The sequence below is a fragment of the Pristis pectinata genome, chromosome 15 (assembly GCF_009764475.1).
Source record: "Pristis pectinata isolate sPriPec2 chromosome 15, sPriPec2.1.pri, whole genome shotgun sequence".
Lineage (NCBI taxonomy): Eukaryota > Metazoa > Chordata > Chondrichthyes > Rhinopristiformes > Pristidae > Pristis > Pristis pectinata.
Genome location: NC_067419.1, coordinates 2,573,730 through 2,590,542, shown reverse-complemented (window position 1 = coordinate 2,590,542; position 16,813 = coordinate 2,573,730). Strand labels below are relative to the sequence as shown.

Sequence of the window (16,813 nt, the reverse complement as noted above, 5' to 3'; positions counted from 1 at the left end):
AATTTTCAAATTAGTACAAAATAACATACTGTAGCGGCCAGCTACACACTACAAAATGAAGACACAGAGTCACTGGTTTGAAATCAGAAGTCGAATGAACGACAGGGGAGCGGTGTGCCTTTAATATCCGAAAACTTCCCGCGCTACCATCACCCGCGGGTCACCTGACCTTCCCGCGGGCGGGCTTTCTTAGCCCGACGATGGGGAAGAAGGAGGGCCCCGCGCCATCTTGGATCGGGGCCTCCGACAATGTTCGCGATGTCGGCAGCCAGTTCGATGCCGGTGCAGTGAGTCGCTACATAACCCCCCCCACCCCAGAACCGGCAATACCGTCGCGAAAACCAGAATTAAATAAACTATGACTTGGGTGGCGTGCCCCTGCGTCGTGCTCACTGGACCACCACAGGTTGGTCCAAGTTTAAATGAGCCGGCTTCAGCCGGTCAATTGTAAAAACCTCCTCGCTCCCCCCAATGTCCAGCACGAACATAGACCCATTGTTCCTGACGACCCAGAATGGCCCTTCGTACGGCCGCTGCAGCGGTGTTTGGTACACGCCCCTCCTGATGAAGACAAGCTTACAGTCTTGGAGGGAAGTCGGCATATGGGTCGTGGCCTGTCCGTGTCGCGAGGTGGGTATCGGGGTCGAGTTTCCAAGCCACTCGCGCAGCTGGTCGAGCGCCGCGGCAGGTTCTTCCTCTGGCCCCTGAGGGGCTGGTAGGAACTCGCCCGGGACAACTAAGGGCGTTCCATAGACCATCTCCGCGGACGAGGCATGCAGGTCCTCTTTTGGCGTGGTGCGTATCCCCAGCAGGACCCAGGGGAGTTCGTCTACCCAGTTGGGCCCCTTAAGGTGGACCATGAGCGCTGACTTCAGGTGGCGATGGAACCTCTCCACCAGCCCATTGGATTGTGGGTGATAGGCGGTGGTGAGGTGGATCCGGGAACCCCACAAGTCGGCGACGGCAGACCACAGGCTGGAGGTGAGTTGAGCTCCCCTGTCTGAGGTGATATGTGCCGGGACGCTGAAACGGGCCACCCAAGTTGACAAAAGGGCCCGTGCGCAGGACTGGGTGGTGGTGTCTGCGAGGGGAGTGGCTTCAGGCCAGTGGGTAAAATCGTGAGGAGGTACCGTGCTCCTCGGGAGACTGGGAGGGGGCCGACCAGGTCGACATGGATATGGTCGAACCTCTGGCGGGTAGGTTGAAAATCCTGCAGGGGGGCCTTGACGTGCTGCTGTACTTTTGAGGTCTGGCAGTGAGTGCAGGACTGGGCCCATTCGGAAACCTGTTTACGCAGGCCATGCCAGACGAACTTGTCGGACACCATCCAGACTACTGTCTGGATGGATGGGTGTGCAAGGCCGTGGATGGCATCAAACACCCATCGGCGCCAGGCAGCTGGGATGATGGGGCGGGGTCTACCTGTGGAGATATCGCAGAGCAGGGTGCGGTCTCCTGGGCCCACCAGTAGGTCTTGCAGTTGCAGGCCCGAGACTGTGGTGTGATAGCTGGGCATCTCCATGTCCGTTCGCTGTGCCTCCGCCAAGGCGCCGAAACCCATCCCCTGGGACAAACTTGGATGGCGGTCCGTGACAGTGCATCCGCGACCACGTTCTCTTTCCCAGACAGATGGCGGACGTCAGTGGTGAACTCCGAGATGTACGACAAGTGCCACTGCTGCCGTGATGACCAGATATCTGAGACCTTGTTGAAGGTGAAGGTCAACGGCTTGTGGTCAGTGAAAGCTGTAAACGGCCTGCCCTCCGAGAAGTATCAGAAGTGGCTGATGGCCAGGTACAATGCCAACAGCTTGCGGTCGAAGGTGCTATATTTGAGCTCTGGTGGTCGAAGGTGCCTGCTGAAGAACGCCAGTGGTTGCCAACGCCCTTCGATAAGCTGTTCTAGCACGCCTCCTACCGCTGTGCTGGAGGCGTCGACCATGAGGGCAGTCGGGACGTCCGTGTGAGGATGCACCAACATGACCGCATCCGCCAAGGCCTGCTTGGTTTTGACGAACGCGGTGTGAGCCTCTTCCGACCAAACAATGTCCTTGCTTCCGCCCGACAGGAGAGCAAACAACGGGCGCATGATGCAGACCGTGGATGGTATGAACCGGTGATAAAAGTTTACCACACCGAGAAATTCCTGCAGGCCCTTGATGGAGGTGGGTCTGGCGAAATGGCGGATGGCGTCGACTTTTGCAGGCAGGGGCGTGGTGCCGTGTTTGTCGATCCGATGGCCCAGGAAATCGATTGACTCAAGCCCAAACTGGCATTTGGCTGGGTTGACGGTCAGGCCGAAATCCCTCAGGCGAGAAAAGAGTTGGCGGAGGCGCGTGAAATGTTCCTGGCGGCTGCTGCTGGCGATCAAGATGTCGTCAAGGTATATGAAGGCGAAGTCAAGGTCGCGCCTGACCGCGTCCATCAGTCGTTGGAAGGACTGAGCAACGTTCTTGAGGCCAAGGGGCATCCAGACGAATTCAAAGAGGCCGAAAGGTGTGATCAGCGCCGTCTTTGGAATGTCGTCCGGATGCACCGGGATCTGGTGATACCCGTGGACGAGGTTGACCTTGGAAAAAATGGACCGCCCGTGCAGGTTGGCAGTGAAGTCCTGAATGTGCGACACAGGGTACCGGTCCGGGTTAGTAATGTCATTCAGGCGCCGGTAATCGCCACAGGGTCGCCAGCCTCCGGCTGCCTTGGGGACCATGTGTAGCGGAGAGGCCCATGGGCTGTCCGACCTGCGGATGATCCCCAACTCCTCCATTTTTTTGAATTCCTCTTTTGCGAGGCGGAGCTTGTCCGGGGGGTAGCCGCCGGGCGCGGGCGTCGAGGTGAGGGCCCTAGTTGGGGACGTGATGCTGGACGCTGTGCTTAGGCAAGGTGGTGGAGAACTAGGGCGTTAGTACGGACAGGAAATCTGCCAGGACCCTGGCAAACTCGTTGGTCGACATGGTGACGGTGTGGGGCCGGTTGCTTGGCCTCACCCAACGAGAACGCTTGGAAGGTCCTGGCATGTACCAAACGCTTACCCCACAGGTCAACCAGCAGACTGTTGGCACGAAGGAAGTCTGCCCCGAGGAGTGGTTGCACGACGGCGGCCAAGATGAACTTCCAAGTAAAGTTGCAGGTGCTGAACTGGAGGTGCGCCAAACGGGTGCCAAAGGTCCGGATGGCACTGCCGTTGGCCGCTCTGAGGGCAGGTCCTGGTGTGCAGTTGTGAGTCTCGTGGCTGTTGGGAGGCACGACACTGACCAGCTCCAGTGTCCACTACGAAACGACATCCAGAACGCCTGTCCCACACATGCAAGAGGCTATCCGGGTGGCCAGCCACTGTAACCATCAGTGGCAGCTGGCTCTGGCGTTTCCCAGAAACTTGCATGGTGGCCGGCACCTGCGGGCGTCTGCGCCCCACCGCTGGTGGTAGAAACACCATTGATCAGTCGGTGTCTCAGACCTAGTGGCAGGTGGGGTGCGTTTGATTGCTGGGTCTGGCCTGCTGGGCCACTGGGTACGTGGCGTGGCAACGCGCTCGATGGACACCGCGCTGTCCTTTCTCGCCCCCCAAAGGATGTCCGCCCGGGCAGCCACCTTCCGGGGGTCACCGAAATCGGCATCCGCCAGGAACAGGTGGATGTCGTCGGGTAACTGCTCCAGGAAGATCTGCTCAAACATCAGGCAGGGTTTGTGGCCATCTGCCAGGGCCAACATCTCGTTCATGAGTGCAGAGGGGGGTCTGTCACCCAACCCGTCGAGGTGGAGGAGGCAGGAGGCCCTTTCGCGTAGGAAAAGGCCAAAAGTCTCGAGAAGGAGGGCTTTGAACTTATCGTACTTCTCCTCCTCCGGGGACACCTGAATGAAGTCCTCGACCTGGGCTGCGGTGTCTTGGTCAAGGGCGCTCACCATGTAGTAGTACTTGGTGTCATCCCTGGTGATCTGGCGAATCTGGAACTGGGCCTCGGCCTGGTCCTACCAGACGCGAGGCCTGAGGGTCCAAAAGGTGGGCAGTTTAAGGGCTACTGCCTGTACCTCTTGTGCAGACATCGTTGGTCCAAAAACGTTTGGGCCCATCGGGGTCACCAATGTAGCGGCTAGCTACATACTACAAAATGAAGACAGAGAGTCACTGGCTTGAAATCAGAAGTCAAATGAATGACAGGGGCGTGATGCGCCTTTAATATCCGAAAACTTTCCACGCTACCGTTCCCGCACTGACGTCACACGCGGGTCTCCTGACCTTCCCACGCGTGGGCTTTCCTAGCCTGACGATGGGGAAGAAGGAGGCCCCCACGCCATCTTGGATCGGGGCCTCTGACGACGTTCGCAACGTCGGGAGCCAGTTCAATGCCGGTGCGGTGAGTCACTACAATATATCAGTAATTATACTTATGGTATAAAGAGATCAGGATAACAATCATAACAGTTAGTATATAATCATAAGGAGTTAAAAAAAAGTAATCTAGACCTCCCGTTCTCTTATTAAGTGAACAAATACAGAAGGAAAGATTGAAAAGAAATGAAATTTAATTATATGAAAGAAGAACCCCCAAATCAAAAAAATATATAGATAATAAACCAAAAAAAAACAAAAAGAATCTGGACTGATATTTCTTCAATTAAAAAGAAAAAAAACATTATTATGTCATCAACTCCGCTCCTCTGTATTCAAGGCTTATTGAATCAGGACATTGTCCAATCCACTACAACCTCCTCTCACCTGCAAGGTTTGAGGATGTATCTGCCGGCCTTACCAATAATGCCCAAATCCTGAGAATAACCTAAAAAATGCAAATCACCAGAAAACAGGAGAGAAAATGATAGCAAACACTAATTAAAAACAATTATGGGGACAGGGTAACAGTGCAAAAGTAAGTAACTATATAATTGAATCACAGCATTCCAGATATGGTCTCACCAATACTTATGTAAGTACTGGTGAGACCACATCTGGAGTACTGTGCACAGTTTTGTTCTTCTAATGTTAAGGATGTTAATTTGTTGGCAGCAGGTCAGAAAAGGTTTACCAGACTAGTACCTGGTTATCTTAGGCGAAAAAGTTGGACTATTCTTCCAGCACAGTGAGATGTCCGTAAGGGAACGCCGCTGACTGGCACATTCCAGGCTGCAGGAGTACGTGCTGAGGGATGCACTGAAGCTGGGTGCAGCCCATGCTAAGGCTCTGTGGGGAAGGACCTCAGTCTAGGGTCCTTCTGCTACTGGACATGGGAGGGGCTGAGTCAGCTGGGGAAGCCCCTCGAACAATGAAGGGGTGTATCACCCCAGGGGCCACATGAGTGGCAATGGTGCTATGGTTAAAAAAAAACTATTAATACAATTGAATGTATGGACCCAATGACCCTAGAATGTAAAAAGTTTGGCACTGGGTTTTTTTTTGTATGTATATTTTATGATGAATAAAGTTTGATAGACTTGTATCAGGTGGAGTTTAGAAGAATGAGAGAGTACTTGACTGAAACGTGTAAGATCCTGGAGTCTTTTCAGGGGAAGAGAGGGGGCAGAATCTAATAAGGCTCACTGAGTAAAAATACGGGGTCACCAGTTTAATACAGAGGTGAGGAAAATGTTTTCTCTCAGACTGTTGTGAGTCTTTAGAACTCTCTTCCTCAAAGACCTGCAGAATATTTTATGGAAGAAGTTGACAGATTTTTTGATAAGCAAGGAGATGAAAGGTTACAATGGGTAGCTGAGGTTAGCATGATCTTATTAAATGGCAGAGGGGCTGACTAGATTACTCATGCTTTTAAAATCTTATGTTTGTACGTTCTTACTGTCAAAATTGACGTTTACTGAATGACGTGCTGTTCATTACCTTAGAAAGACCTAAATGCTTCACGATCGATGAAGTACTTTTTTTTATTAGTAATAACTTTTGTAATGTGCCTGCCAATTTGTACACAGTGAGTTCATCCAAACAGCATGCAAGTAAATGACCATTCCATCATAATCAAGAATTTTAATTGATGTAGCAGCCTTCGGTTCCTTAGCATGTCGCAAAATACTTCGTATCCACGGAATTATGTTTTGAAGTGATCTTGCTTTCTGCGAAAACTTCAGCCAGTTTGTGTTCAGCAAGGTCCAAACACAGTGTAAAAGGTCCCATGACAATATTGGATAAGGAACAGGAAACTAGTCAAACTGTGCTGAGTGGTCTGGAGAAATACTTGGTGGCCAAGGCAAGGAAACATTTTCCTGTCCTTTTCCAATATCATTATGGGATCTTTCACACGCACCCCAGAGGGAAAACCGTTTGGTGCCTCACACATCGACATTGGAGCAGTTCCTCAGTGTTACATGTGTCCCAGCCTCGATTGCAAACCTGAAACCATGTCTTTGCTCATTCCTCTTGTTCCTTCCAATGCTCTCAGCTGATTCTTTGAAGTAGGCACCCTGGGACATTTTCCATCCCAGCATTATGTAAATAATCGCAGGTTTAGCTGCCGTGAGTGGGACTTGGTTACATTCCACCTTTACAAACATTAGACTTGTTTGGTTTTCTTCTAAATCCACAGTCCAGATATGCCGTAAAGAGTATTTTTTTTAATAGGGCACAAACCGTAAAATGATAATCTGGGTAATCTTTTAGCGACCACTTGCTCGGGCTAGGAAGGCTAACCTGCTTCAAATCAAGCCATATGATCTTCTCCAAACATCTGAGAAAGCAGGAGGGTTCTTGATTTAACGAATCCCCAGAAAGACCACCTCTAGCGGTACTATAATTTGAATATTGACCCTATAATTTGAATATTGACTTTGCTGCAGTGTTACCTTGAGGGCTGTATTATTGGGTGGCATGCTCCAAAACAAGCGGACTGGTTCAATTAAAACATACTTCCTTATGACATAGAAAGAGGCCGTTCATCCCATTGAATACATGCTAGTTTGACAGAGCAAAGCCATTCCCCCACTAATTTTCCCTGTAAACTATTTCCATCAACTCCCCCTACATTTTACCTCTCACTTACTAATGAGGGGCAATTTATAGTGGCCAATTAGCTACCAACTTTGGGATGTCTTTGGGATGTGGGAGGGAACTGGAGCACCTGGAGGAAGCCCATATGAATTCACAGGGAGAACAGGCGAACTCCACAAAGAGACAGCGGAGGTCAGAAGCTACAAGATAGCAGCATATCACTGCGCTGTCCAGTGGGCAGTTTGTCCTCAGCTGCATTTGCTGCTGCAGAGAGCACGCCTTCTCCCTGCCTCAGCAGGAAACCACATGAGCCAAGATTCTTGCCCTTGATCATTGCCACCAATCGGAAAATACTTATCCATGGCTGCCAGGTGGAGACTTTTGAACAGCCCAACTCTTCATTTCTTATGAGCATTGCTCCATGCCAAGAAACTGCTTTCAATTCCCTTCAAATTAGTAGCAAGCCCTCAACTAAACCACAGGATTGCTGAAATGGAAAGTGTTGCAAACCACCCAATCTGTGTCTTAGTCGAGGGAGCCAGGGGTGCTCTTTTTTGCTTGGAAATCTCTGCTTTGCATTTAATTTAGATATACCTGATCCGAGGGCGAATAATGGCTTTCATGGGCTAGCTGAACTTCTTCCACCTCAGAAATACAACATCTGCCTGGATCTGAAAAAAAGCAGATGTAACTTAATAACCCCGCATAATATTACTTCAACTGTGATAGGACAAGACAGCAATGCTGTTTGATCAAATAGCCAGTTGAGCTAATTAAACTACTGATTGATCAAGTCTTTTATGTCCTGTCCACCATGTTCCGTGGTTGTATTAGTAATAAGCCATCTGGGCAAACATGTGACAGAAGGGGAAACAATAAGGCAATCGACTTCTGAATTAAACAGGGTGCTTTTGACAGGCAGCCATTACTTGGTTTAAGTTGGAATTATGCTGTCTCGGATGTACAAACAAAACGCTTAAAAATAACTTTTTAACACAACACAGCAGTGGCATTCTCATTTTGTTCCGAGTAAAAACAGAAAATGCAGGTTAGACAGAATCTGTGGAAAGGGAAACAAAACTAACGTTTCACATCTAAGACCCTTCATCAAAACTAGAAAGGAGAGAAAACAAGTTGGCGCAATTTTTATTTTAAAGTTTTTTTTGACAAACAGTTCCGTGTGACAATCATGCACGTCAATGTCTACTGGTTCATTTGGGTTATTTCCACATCAGACAGCACCAAGTTAAACAGTAGCTGAGCCATATCAGTAGAACCTCATCATCTCTCAACATATTATGCTGCAAAGAACCACCAAATTCTTTGTGAGGTAGTTTGGGCACAGAATGATTCCACAGAAACAGATCTGGGGCCCTTCATCAGAATTGAGAAAGAGAGAAACAAGTTAGCCTAGGTGGTAGAGAAGGGAATCTCCCAGCCAGGCTGAAATAATGGGGACAGTTGATAAGTCTGAGCTTCTTTGTGTAATGTGTTGCTAATGTTGTATAATCCATCAAATGTGGCATAGTCTGACCACAGAGAAAAAAATGAAAGAAACGATGGCAGGTAGAAATGATTAGTGTTTATATAAACAGAAAGAAATCTATTCTGAATCCAGCCAGCGTATGATCACTTCCACCAAAATGCTCTCCTGTGAAACCCCTTCCGTCCGCCCTGCCTGTCCTTCGCTGGATTTTCTGCATGTTGGCTGAAGTAATCCTCTGAGTGTATTGTATGATTTCTATACTCTCTATCCCTTCTCTGCTGAGTTAATGTTAGAATAGTCAAGATCTCCAGCTATTAATACCACATCGTTTAGCACTTTGTCAGAATTTGCCTTCATTTTTATGCTTCTATCTCCCCCTGACCAAACAAGGACCTTCCGTATCCCCACCACCATGACTGATCTTTTTTATTCTTTGTCAACACATTTGGCTTCATTTGATGGACCCTCCTCACAGCCGAGTTTCTTTAACCAATATTGTGCCCCCTTCCCAAACCTCCCACTTTTATCCTCTCTGCAGCTCATCTGAAAACCATGTGGACAGGACGGTCGAGTTGCCATTCCTGCCTTTCAGCCACATATCAGTAGTAGCTCAGTATTATATTCTCACATGTACCCTTCCCTTCTTCACTGCTCCTTGTATGGAATTATCAACAAGAAATTCCTTTGTTGTCTACCTTCACCCTTGTATTCCTTCCCCATTCCAAATTCCCTGCTTTCCGTCCTCAGCCTTGATTCTCTCTCATCTGAGTCTATGGTCAGCTTCCTATTTCCCTGACAAACTACTTTGAACTCTTCTCAACAACACAAGGAAACTTCCCTGTGATTTTGGTCTCTGCCCTGTGGGCAAGTGATTTTTCTGGTTTATACAAGAGCTGCCGCTCCCAAAACTGGTTCCAAAGCCCTGTTTCCTGCACCCTCCTCCATCCTGGCTTTCATCACCATAGTCAGTGGTGCATTGGACTCGAACTTATTTGGATACTGTTATTGTTTCAGATCTCTTTCCTTCTGCTCTACATTCTTCCTGCAGGACTTCATACCACTTCATATCTTGTGTCTTTGGTGTCAATAAGATAGAAGTCAAGGTGTTTCCACTTGTGGGAGAATCTCAGGTAAGGGGACCTAGGACAGTCATTTAAAAAATGTCATGGAAACATCTGTCTTATCCCCCTTCAGGATCTTATGTGTTTCAGTATTTCAGTATTCATCCTTCTAAACTTCAAAGGATATGGATCTAATTTCTTTAGCTGCTTAGGAGTGGACAACCCTCTTGCCCCAGGAATTAGCTTAGTGAGGCTCCTTTGTACTGCTTCCAATGTGACGTGCTGGAACTTCTTCTCGCAGGATCTCAGAAGGTTGTGGAGGCTCGATTATTGCGGGTATTTAAATAGGAAGTAGATATATTCTTGAAAGATCATAGAATTGAGAACTATGGGGATCTGGAAAAATAGGGGAATTAAAGCCGTGATCATGCTGGACGGTGGGGCAGACTGGAGGGGCCAAATGGCCTATTCCTGCTCCTCTTTTCTTGTGTTCTTAAATCTGGGCTGACGCTACAATGATGCATTGAAGGAATGATAGAGTCATAGGGTCACAGAGCAACACAGCCCGGATACAGGACCTTCAGCCCAACCAGTCCATGCTGACCTTGGTGCCCACCCATCTATTCCCAATTTCCTGCGTTTGGCCCATATCCCTCTAAACCCCACCACTCCATGTACTTATCCAAGAGCTTCTTAAATGATACTGTTGTACCTGCCTCACCCACTTCCTCTGGCAGCTCGTTCCATATACTCACCACCCTCTGCGTGAAAAAGTTGCCCCTTAGGTCCCTTTTAAATCTTTTCCCTCTCACCCTACCCTGGGGAAAAGACTGTTACCGTCCACACAACGCCCCTCATGATTGCATAAACCTCGATAACATCACCCCTCATTCTCCTACGCTCCAGGGAATAAAGAGCTAGCCTTGCATTGGTGTTGTGTGGAGTTCATGGAGATGTTTTTGGATGATGAGTGGCTGCTCTTTGAGAAGGAGATAAGAGATTAAACATCAGTACTTTGAAGCAGAAGAGTGTTAGCCTTGGGGAAAAATAAAATGCTGGAGGCACTCAGCAGGTCAAGCAGCACCTGTGGAGGGAGAAATACATTTAATGCGTCAAGGTGGATGGTCTGTTCTGAAGCTGTTCTCTCTCTGCAGGTACTGCCTGCTGAGTATTTATTGCATACTTCCAGAAATGGTGTGTTTTGTTAAGTGGGGAAGGTGGGGTTGTTCACCTTGGAACAGAGTTGGCAGCAAGGAGATCCAATAATCATATTTAAAGTCGCAAAGGATTTAGACAGAGAGAAACTGTTCCCCCTTGCAGGAAGAGTCAAGAACAAGGCCACATATAATAAAAGATGATTGGCAAAGGAACCTAATTTTAATTGTGAGCCATCCCTAGAGTCTTAGACAATAATAATCCCTCAATCAATGGCATAAAATTGCATTATCTGGTCATTATCACATTGTCACTTGGTTGCTTAGGAACAAATTGGGTCTGTATTTCCTACATTACAGTGACCACACTTCAAAAAGCTTCATTGACTGTGAAGCAGTTTGGAACACCGAGACCATAAAGGTGCTACAGAAATGTTTGTTGTTTTTCTTTATTTTCCTTGGCTTTGTGGAAATGGAAAATTAGATGGGAGAAGGGATTATGAAGGGCTGGCCTTCAGGACAAATGAAATGCCCGAGGAACACAGGTGGGCAAAGTAAGAGGTGGGCACAGAGGCGATAAACTAGAGGGCACAACTCTAACTGGGGTACAAGAACAGAGAGATCTGGGCATACTTGTGCACAGTTCATTGAAGGTCGCAGAGCAGGTTGAGATGGTGATTAAAAAAAACATGGGATCCTGGGCTTTATTTATAAAGGAGGCATAAAGTCCAAAGGTTAGGAAGATGGTTTGGCCAGAGCTGGATTACCGTACCCAGTTCTGCCTGCTGCACCCTAAAAAAGATGTGAGAGCACTGGAGAAGGTGCAAAAGAGATTTACTACATTGATTCGAGGAATGAGTGACTTCAGTTACCTAGATGGACTGGAAAAGGTGAGTTTGGAACAGAGGAAATTGCAAGTAGATCTGACAGAGGTACTTAAAATCGTGAAGGGCATAGGCAGAATAGATAGAGAGAAAGTGTCCCTGTTGGTGGAAGGGTCGAGAATTAGATGGAACAAAATGAAGAGAATTGGCAAAGGAACCAAAAGTGAGGTATGACTATTTTAAATGAACGGTGAGGAGTACGAGAGGAGGGAGATTCAAATGTAGTATCCAAAAAGGAACTGGATAATTATGTGAAAGAACTTGTATGAGTATGGGGAGAAGGTAATGGAGAGAGGAACAGCTGGACTGCTCTTGCATGGAGCTTGTACAGCCTCAACAGGCTGAATGGCCTCCTTTATTCTGTAACCATTCTGTGATTCTGTGACCATCCTAAAATAAACCACTGGGAAGAAGTTTTTGGAGATTTACTTTGAAGTATGTGGAGAGAAAGGGTAGGGCTTGTATTATGAAAGATAGTCTTAAATAAGCGGCTTAAGGTGGGCTATAAACTAAGAGTGGAACACAAAATCTGGACTGGTACATGCTGAGTGAGTACTGAATTGTCAGTGGTGATGTTTCTTGGATGAAACATTGAACCAAGTCCCCGTCTTCTCTATGTAAAAAATCTCATGCCACAACAGGAAGATGAGCAGTAGAGTTCTCCCCTATGCCTTGGTCAATATTTATCCTTCAACCAACATCATCAAAAAGTAATACTGCGACCTTTAGCACATTTCTATTTGTTCGATGATGTACAAAAATTGGCTGCCAACATCAACCACAAAGCAAAATCACTTTATTGGCTGCAAAAACATTTTATGGCATCTTAAGGTCATAAAAGACACTACACAAATGCAAGGATTTTTCCCCTTGAAGTAAAGATTTATTTTATAAGCAGATGAGATAGACGTTGATGAGGATAGTCAGAGTCTAAGTTAAGGTGGTGGTACTTACCTGGAGGGTGAATGGGTCAAGTTGCCGTAGTTATATTTAAGAGATTATAAGAGATGTTAAGATATCTTTATTAGTCACATGTACATCGAAACACACAATGAAATGAATCTTTTGAGTAGAGTGTTCTGGGGGGCAGCCTGCCAGTGTCGCCATGCTTCCGGCGCCAACATAGCATGCCCGCAACTTCCTAACCCATACGTCTTTGGAATATGGGAGGAAACCGGAGCACCCGGAGGAAACCCACGCAGACACGGGGAGAACGTACAAACTCCTTACAGGCAGTGGTGGGAATCGAACCCTGGTCGCTGGCGCTGTAATAGCGTTACACTAACCGCTACGCTACCGCTACACTAAAAACAAAGAGTTAAAGAGCAAAGGAACTAATAGGAAAAAGGGACATGGTGTACCCTTGGTAGAAACATGAGTTTATCTGAGGCCACTCCATTGAGCTAAATATTCCTGATTTTGCAAGATAATGGGTTTGATTAGAAAGAGTTGATTTGCAGTAGTTCTCATCCAAATTAATTGGATGGGGTAAAAACATAGATCAAACAGCAATCCAAAGTGGGCGATGGTTAAATTAAAGTCAGATACAGTACAGGTTAACTACACGCTGACGAGAAGGCTTGAGCTCCAGGCATTATTAGATCATCTTATGCAAATATTTGGTTAAAAATAGAGGCAAGTGGTAATTACTAAGAAGATTATGCAGAAGAAAACAACTGAGGAGTATAAAATGAAAGCAAGAAGAATAGGAAGGAAAGGAAGAGGATGAAGATTGGCAGTTGTATCATGAGATATAGTTAGGGTAGTGAAGCACGTAACCAGCAGAGTCAAAATACGTGGACAACTACTTGAAAGTGGTTGTCTTCTGCTTGAGATTTAAGAAAGTGATGCATTGGTTTTGTAGAGCAGCATAAAATATGTCCTTGGGAAGATGTGAATGATTGGAAATAAATGACCAAAATGAAACTATGTTAAAAGAAACAGAATTGATACTGAAAGAGAAAATGCAAATACGCCCAGACTCCTTGGCTGAAGCAGGAGGATGTGGGACTAACAGCTAAAACCTCAACATGATTATGCAAGAATCCTTGAGGGTGGAAATATTCTTCTTGTTCAAGAGGGTGTGGATAAGCAGTGAAACAATATGTTAAGTCTGGGTAAATTTTTGGAGTCATGAAGATTGAATATTCGGAAATGAATGGAGAAGTCAGCTTGGAGTGTGTAAAAGATGAGGCAAGCACAACTATACCGATTGGAATTCATAAAGAAATCAATCCACAGATAAAAATGATTCATGTTGAATGCTGTACATATGGGTTTTAGAAAGCTTTTGATAAGGTTACACATCAAAATTATTGTTCAGTTTAGGAACATGATATCAAAGGGATCATAGTCACATGGAAGAGAGTTGATAGTCGTAGAATCACAGAGCACTTTGGGGATCAGTGATTCTGCCCCAGAGATTTATTCTTTTCCATTCATATAAAAAGTGGGTTAGGCGTAAATTGGATCAATAATCAAAGTTCGCCGATGAAGTCAAAGAAGGTGGAAGAGTGCAGAAGAATAGAATTGTTCAGCCAGGTAGAAAGATGGTAACAGGATGCAATTCAGAGTGAAACACATTTTTGGACAAAAGGACAGTGAGAGGACCTATGCTGTAGGATGTGTTAACAGAGTGATGAACCATGGAGACCGTACGGAGATGGGAGCATTGAGGATGGTATGAAGAACCTTGAGTTTATGTATCAGGAGCACAGAGACCCCGGTGTAAGGGGAAAGGACAATTCACCACCTCACAGTATATCTTCATTAGTCACATGTACATCGAAACACACCGTGAAATGTGCCTTCTGCGCAGAGTGTTCTGGGGGCAGCCCGCAAGTGTCGCCACGCTTCCGGCGCCAACATATCACGCTCCCAACTTCCGAACCCGTACGCCTTTGGAATGTGGGAGGAAACCGGAGCACCGGGAGGAAACCCACGCAGACACACAGGGAGAACGTACAAACTCATTCACCGGGCAGTCAGACACCTCCTGCCCCATCTGTGGAAGAGTTTACAGTTCCCACAATGGCCTCATTACCACCTCAGCACCCACCAAACTGGAAGCAAGTCAACCTCGAACCTAAGAAACCACCTAAGAAGACTTTACATTGAACTGAATGCAGCGAAGGCAATGTATTGTACAACAAGGCTGCATATAGAGGAAACCAAATGATCTTCATGTGATTGAAGTTAGTCTAGAATTGGATTACTGTGTGGATCATGGCAGAAAATTAGAAGAGCTCCTCTTGGCCCCACAAGGCAACCTTGTCCACTGTGAAAAAGGCATCATCTTTCTCGATCATGAGATCCACTCAAAGCCTCCTTCCTGAAACACCCTACTTGCTGACCAGCTGTCTGCCAGAGAACATCCAGTCCCAGCCACAGCTCAGCTGACTGTTCTTGACTTTTCTAAACAGGAAGCTGACCAGAAACATGAAGATGAGGCCCAGAAGGGACCTTTCCTAACTCCTAACCACTACATCCGCCAACACCTCAATTAGCACCCCCTTTTCCCTCAGGTCTTAAGCCAGAGTCGTTCTTGTCACATAGATCAGTGAAACCTTCTCTTAATTTAGAGAATGAGTGTGCACTCTGCCACGGACAGATACTACTGCATTTCATGATTTATATATTCATTTTTCCTTCATGATTTAAACATTCCTTCAAGTTCCTTGGAGTGAACATCACCAACAGCCTGTCCTGGTCCAACCACATAGATGCCATGGCCAAGAAAGCTCACCAGTGCCTCTACTTCCTCAGGAGGCTAAAGAAATATGGCATGTGCCCTTTGACACTCTGTGAAAGCACCTTATCTGGATACATCACAGCTTGCTATGGCAACTGCTGTGCCCAGGACCGCAAGAAACTGCAGAAAGTTGTGGACACAGCCCGGCATATCACAGAAACCAGCCTCCCCTCCATGGACTCAAGTCTTTACCTCTCGGTGAAGCAGCCAGCATAGTCAAAGACCCTACCCACCAGGGTCATTCTCGCTTCTCTCCTCTCTCATCAGGCAGAAGATACAGGAGCCTCAGGGCACATACAACCAGGCTGAAGGACAGCGTCTATCCCACTGTGTTAAGACTATTGAACGGTTCCCTTATACGATGAGATGGACTCTTGACCTCACAATCTACCTTGTTGTGACCTTGCACATTATTGTCTACCTGCAATGCACTTCCCTGTAGCTGTGACACTTTACTCTGTATTCTGTTATTGTTTTTACCCTGTACTACTTCAATGCACTTTGTACTACTTCAATGCGCTGTGCAATGAACTGATCTGTAAACAGTATGCAAAAAAAGTTTATCACTGTACCTCAGTACAAATGACAATATTAAACAAATACCAATACCAATATTCTCCAACTTTAAATTGAAAAGTGCCATCTCTTCCTTCCATGTATTCATTTTCATTGCTCAATGTAATAATTGAAATCTATTTTTATTTGTTTAGTTCTTTCTGATCCCAATGAAAATTGTCTCTTTGCTTGAGACACAAGAGATCCTGCAGATGCTGGAATTGGGAGCAATACACAAAAAGTGCTGGAGGAACTCAGCGGGTCAGGCAGCATCTATGGAGGGAAATGAACAGTCGACGCTTTGGGTCGAGACCCTTGACTCTTGATGAATCATGACCTTCTGGGTCTTTGCAGTTCAGCTCCCAGCCCCAGTGACTTGGCTTACATCTAACTGGAAGTCAATCCATCACAAATAAAAGTTGTTGACATAAATTGATGTTGTCAAATTAATTATTAATCAAGCATGATATCCTTTGTTCATTTACCCGAGAAGTCATGCATCAATGCTGCAGTGTGTTATTGGTCATGAATGCGTCCATAAGACCATAAGACATTGGAGCAGAATTAGGCCATTCGGCCCTTCGAGTCAATCATGGCTGATTTACTTTTCCCTCTCAACCCCATTCTCCTGCCTTCTCCCCGTAACCTTTGACGCCCTTACCAATCAAGAACCTATCAACCTCCGCCTCAAATACACCCAATGACTTGGCCTCCACGGCCGTCTGTGACAATGAATTCCACAGATTCACTGCCCTCTGGCTAAAGAAATTCCTCCTCATCTCTGTTTTGAAGGGATGTCCTTCTATCCTGAGGCTGTGCCCTCTGGTCCTAGACTCTCCCACTACTGGAAACATCCTCTCCACGTCCACTCTATCCAGGCCTTTCAATCAATGTGTCACTGCCATGAGAATAACAGAGCCTTCTTGGGTCATCTCCAATTCTTGCCCTTGGGAGGTCCCTCATGCCTTTTAACTCCACCTTTCCTTGAAAAT

At 46.6% G+C, this 16,813-nt stretch overlaps 1 protein-coding gene across 1 annotated transcript in view; it reads right to left on the bottom strand.

Moving 5' to 3' along the window:
* LOC127578524 (thromboxane-A synthase-like) overlaps positions 1 to 6,416 on the bottom strand; it is a 163,310-nt gene extending 156,894 nt beyond the window's left edge. Inside the window, 1 exon segment of the mRNA XM_052030664.1 lies at positions 6,280 to 6,416. Coding sequence (XP_051886624.1) covers positions 6,280 to 6,416 — 137 coding nt within the window.
* Positions 6,417 to 16,813: the final 10,397 nt, after the last annotated feature.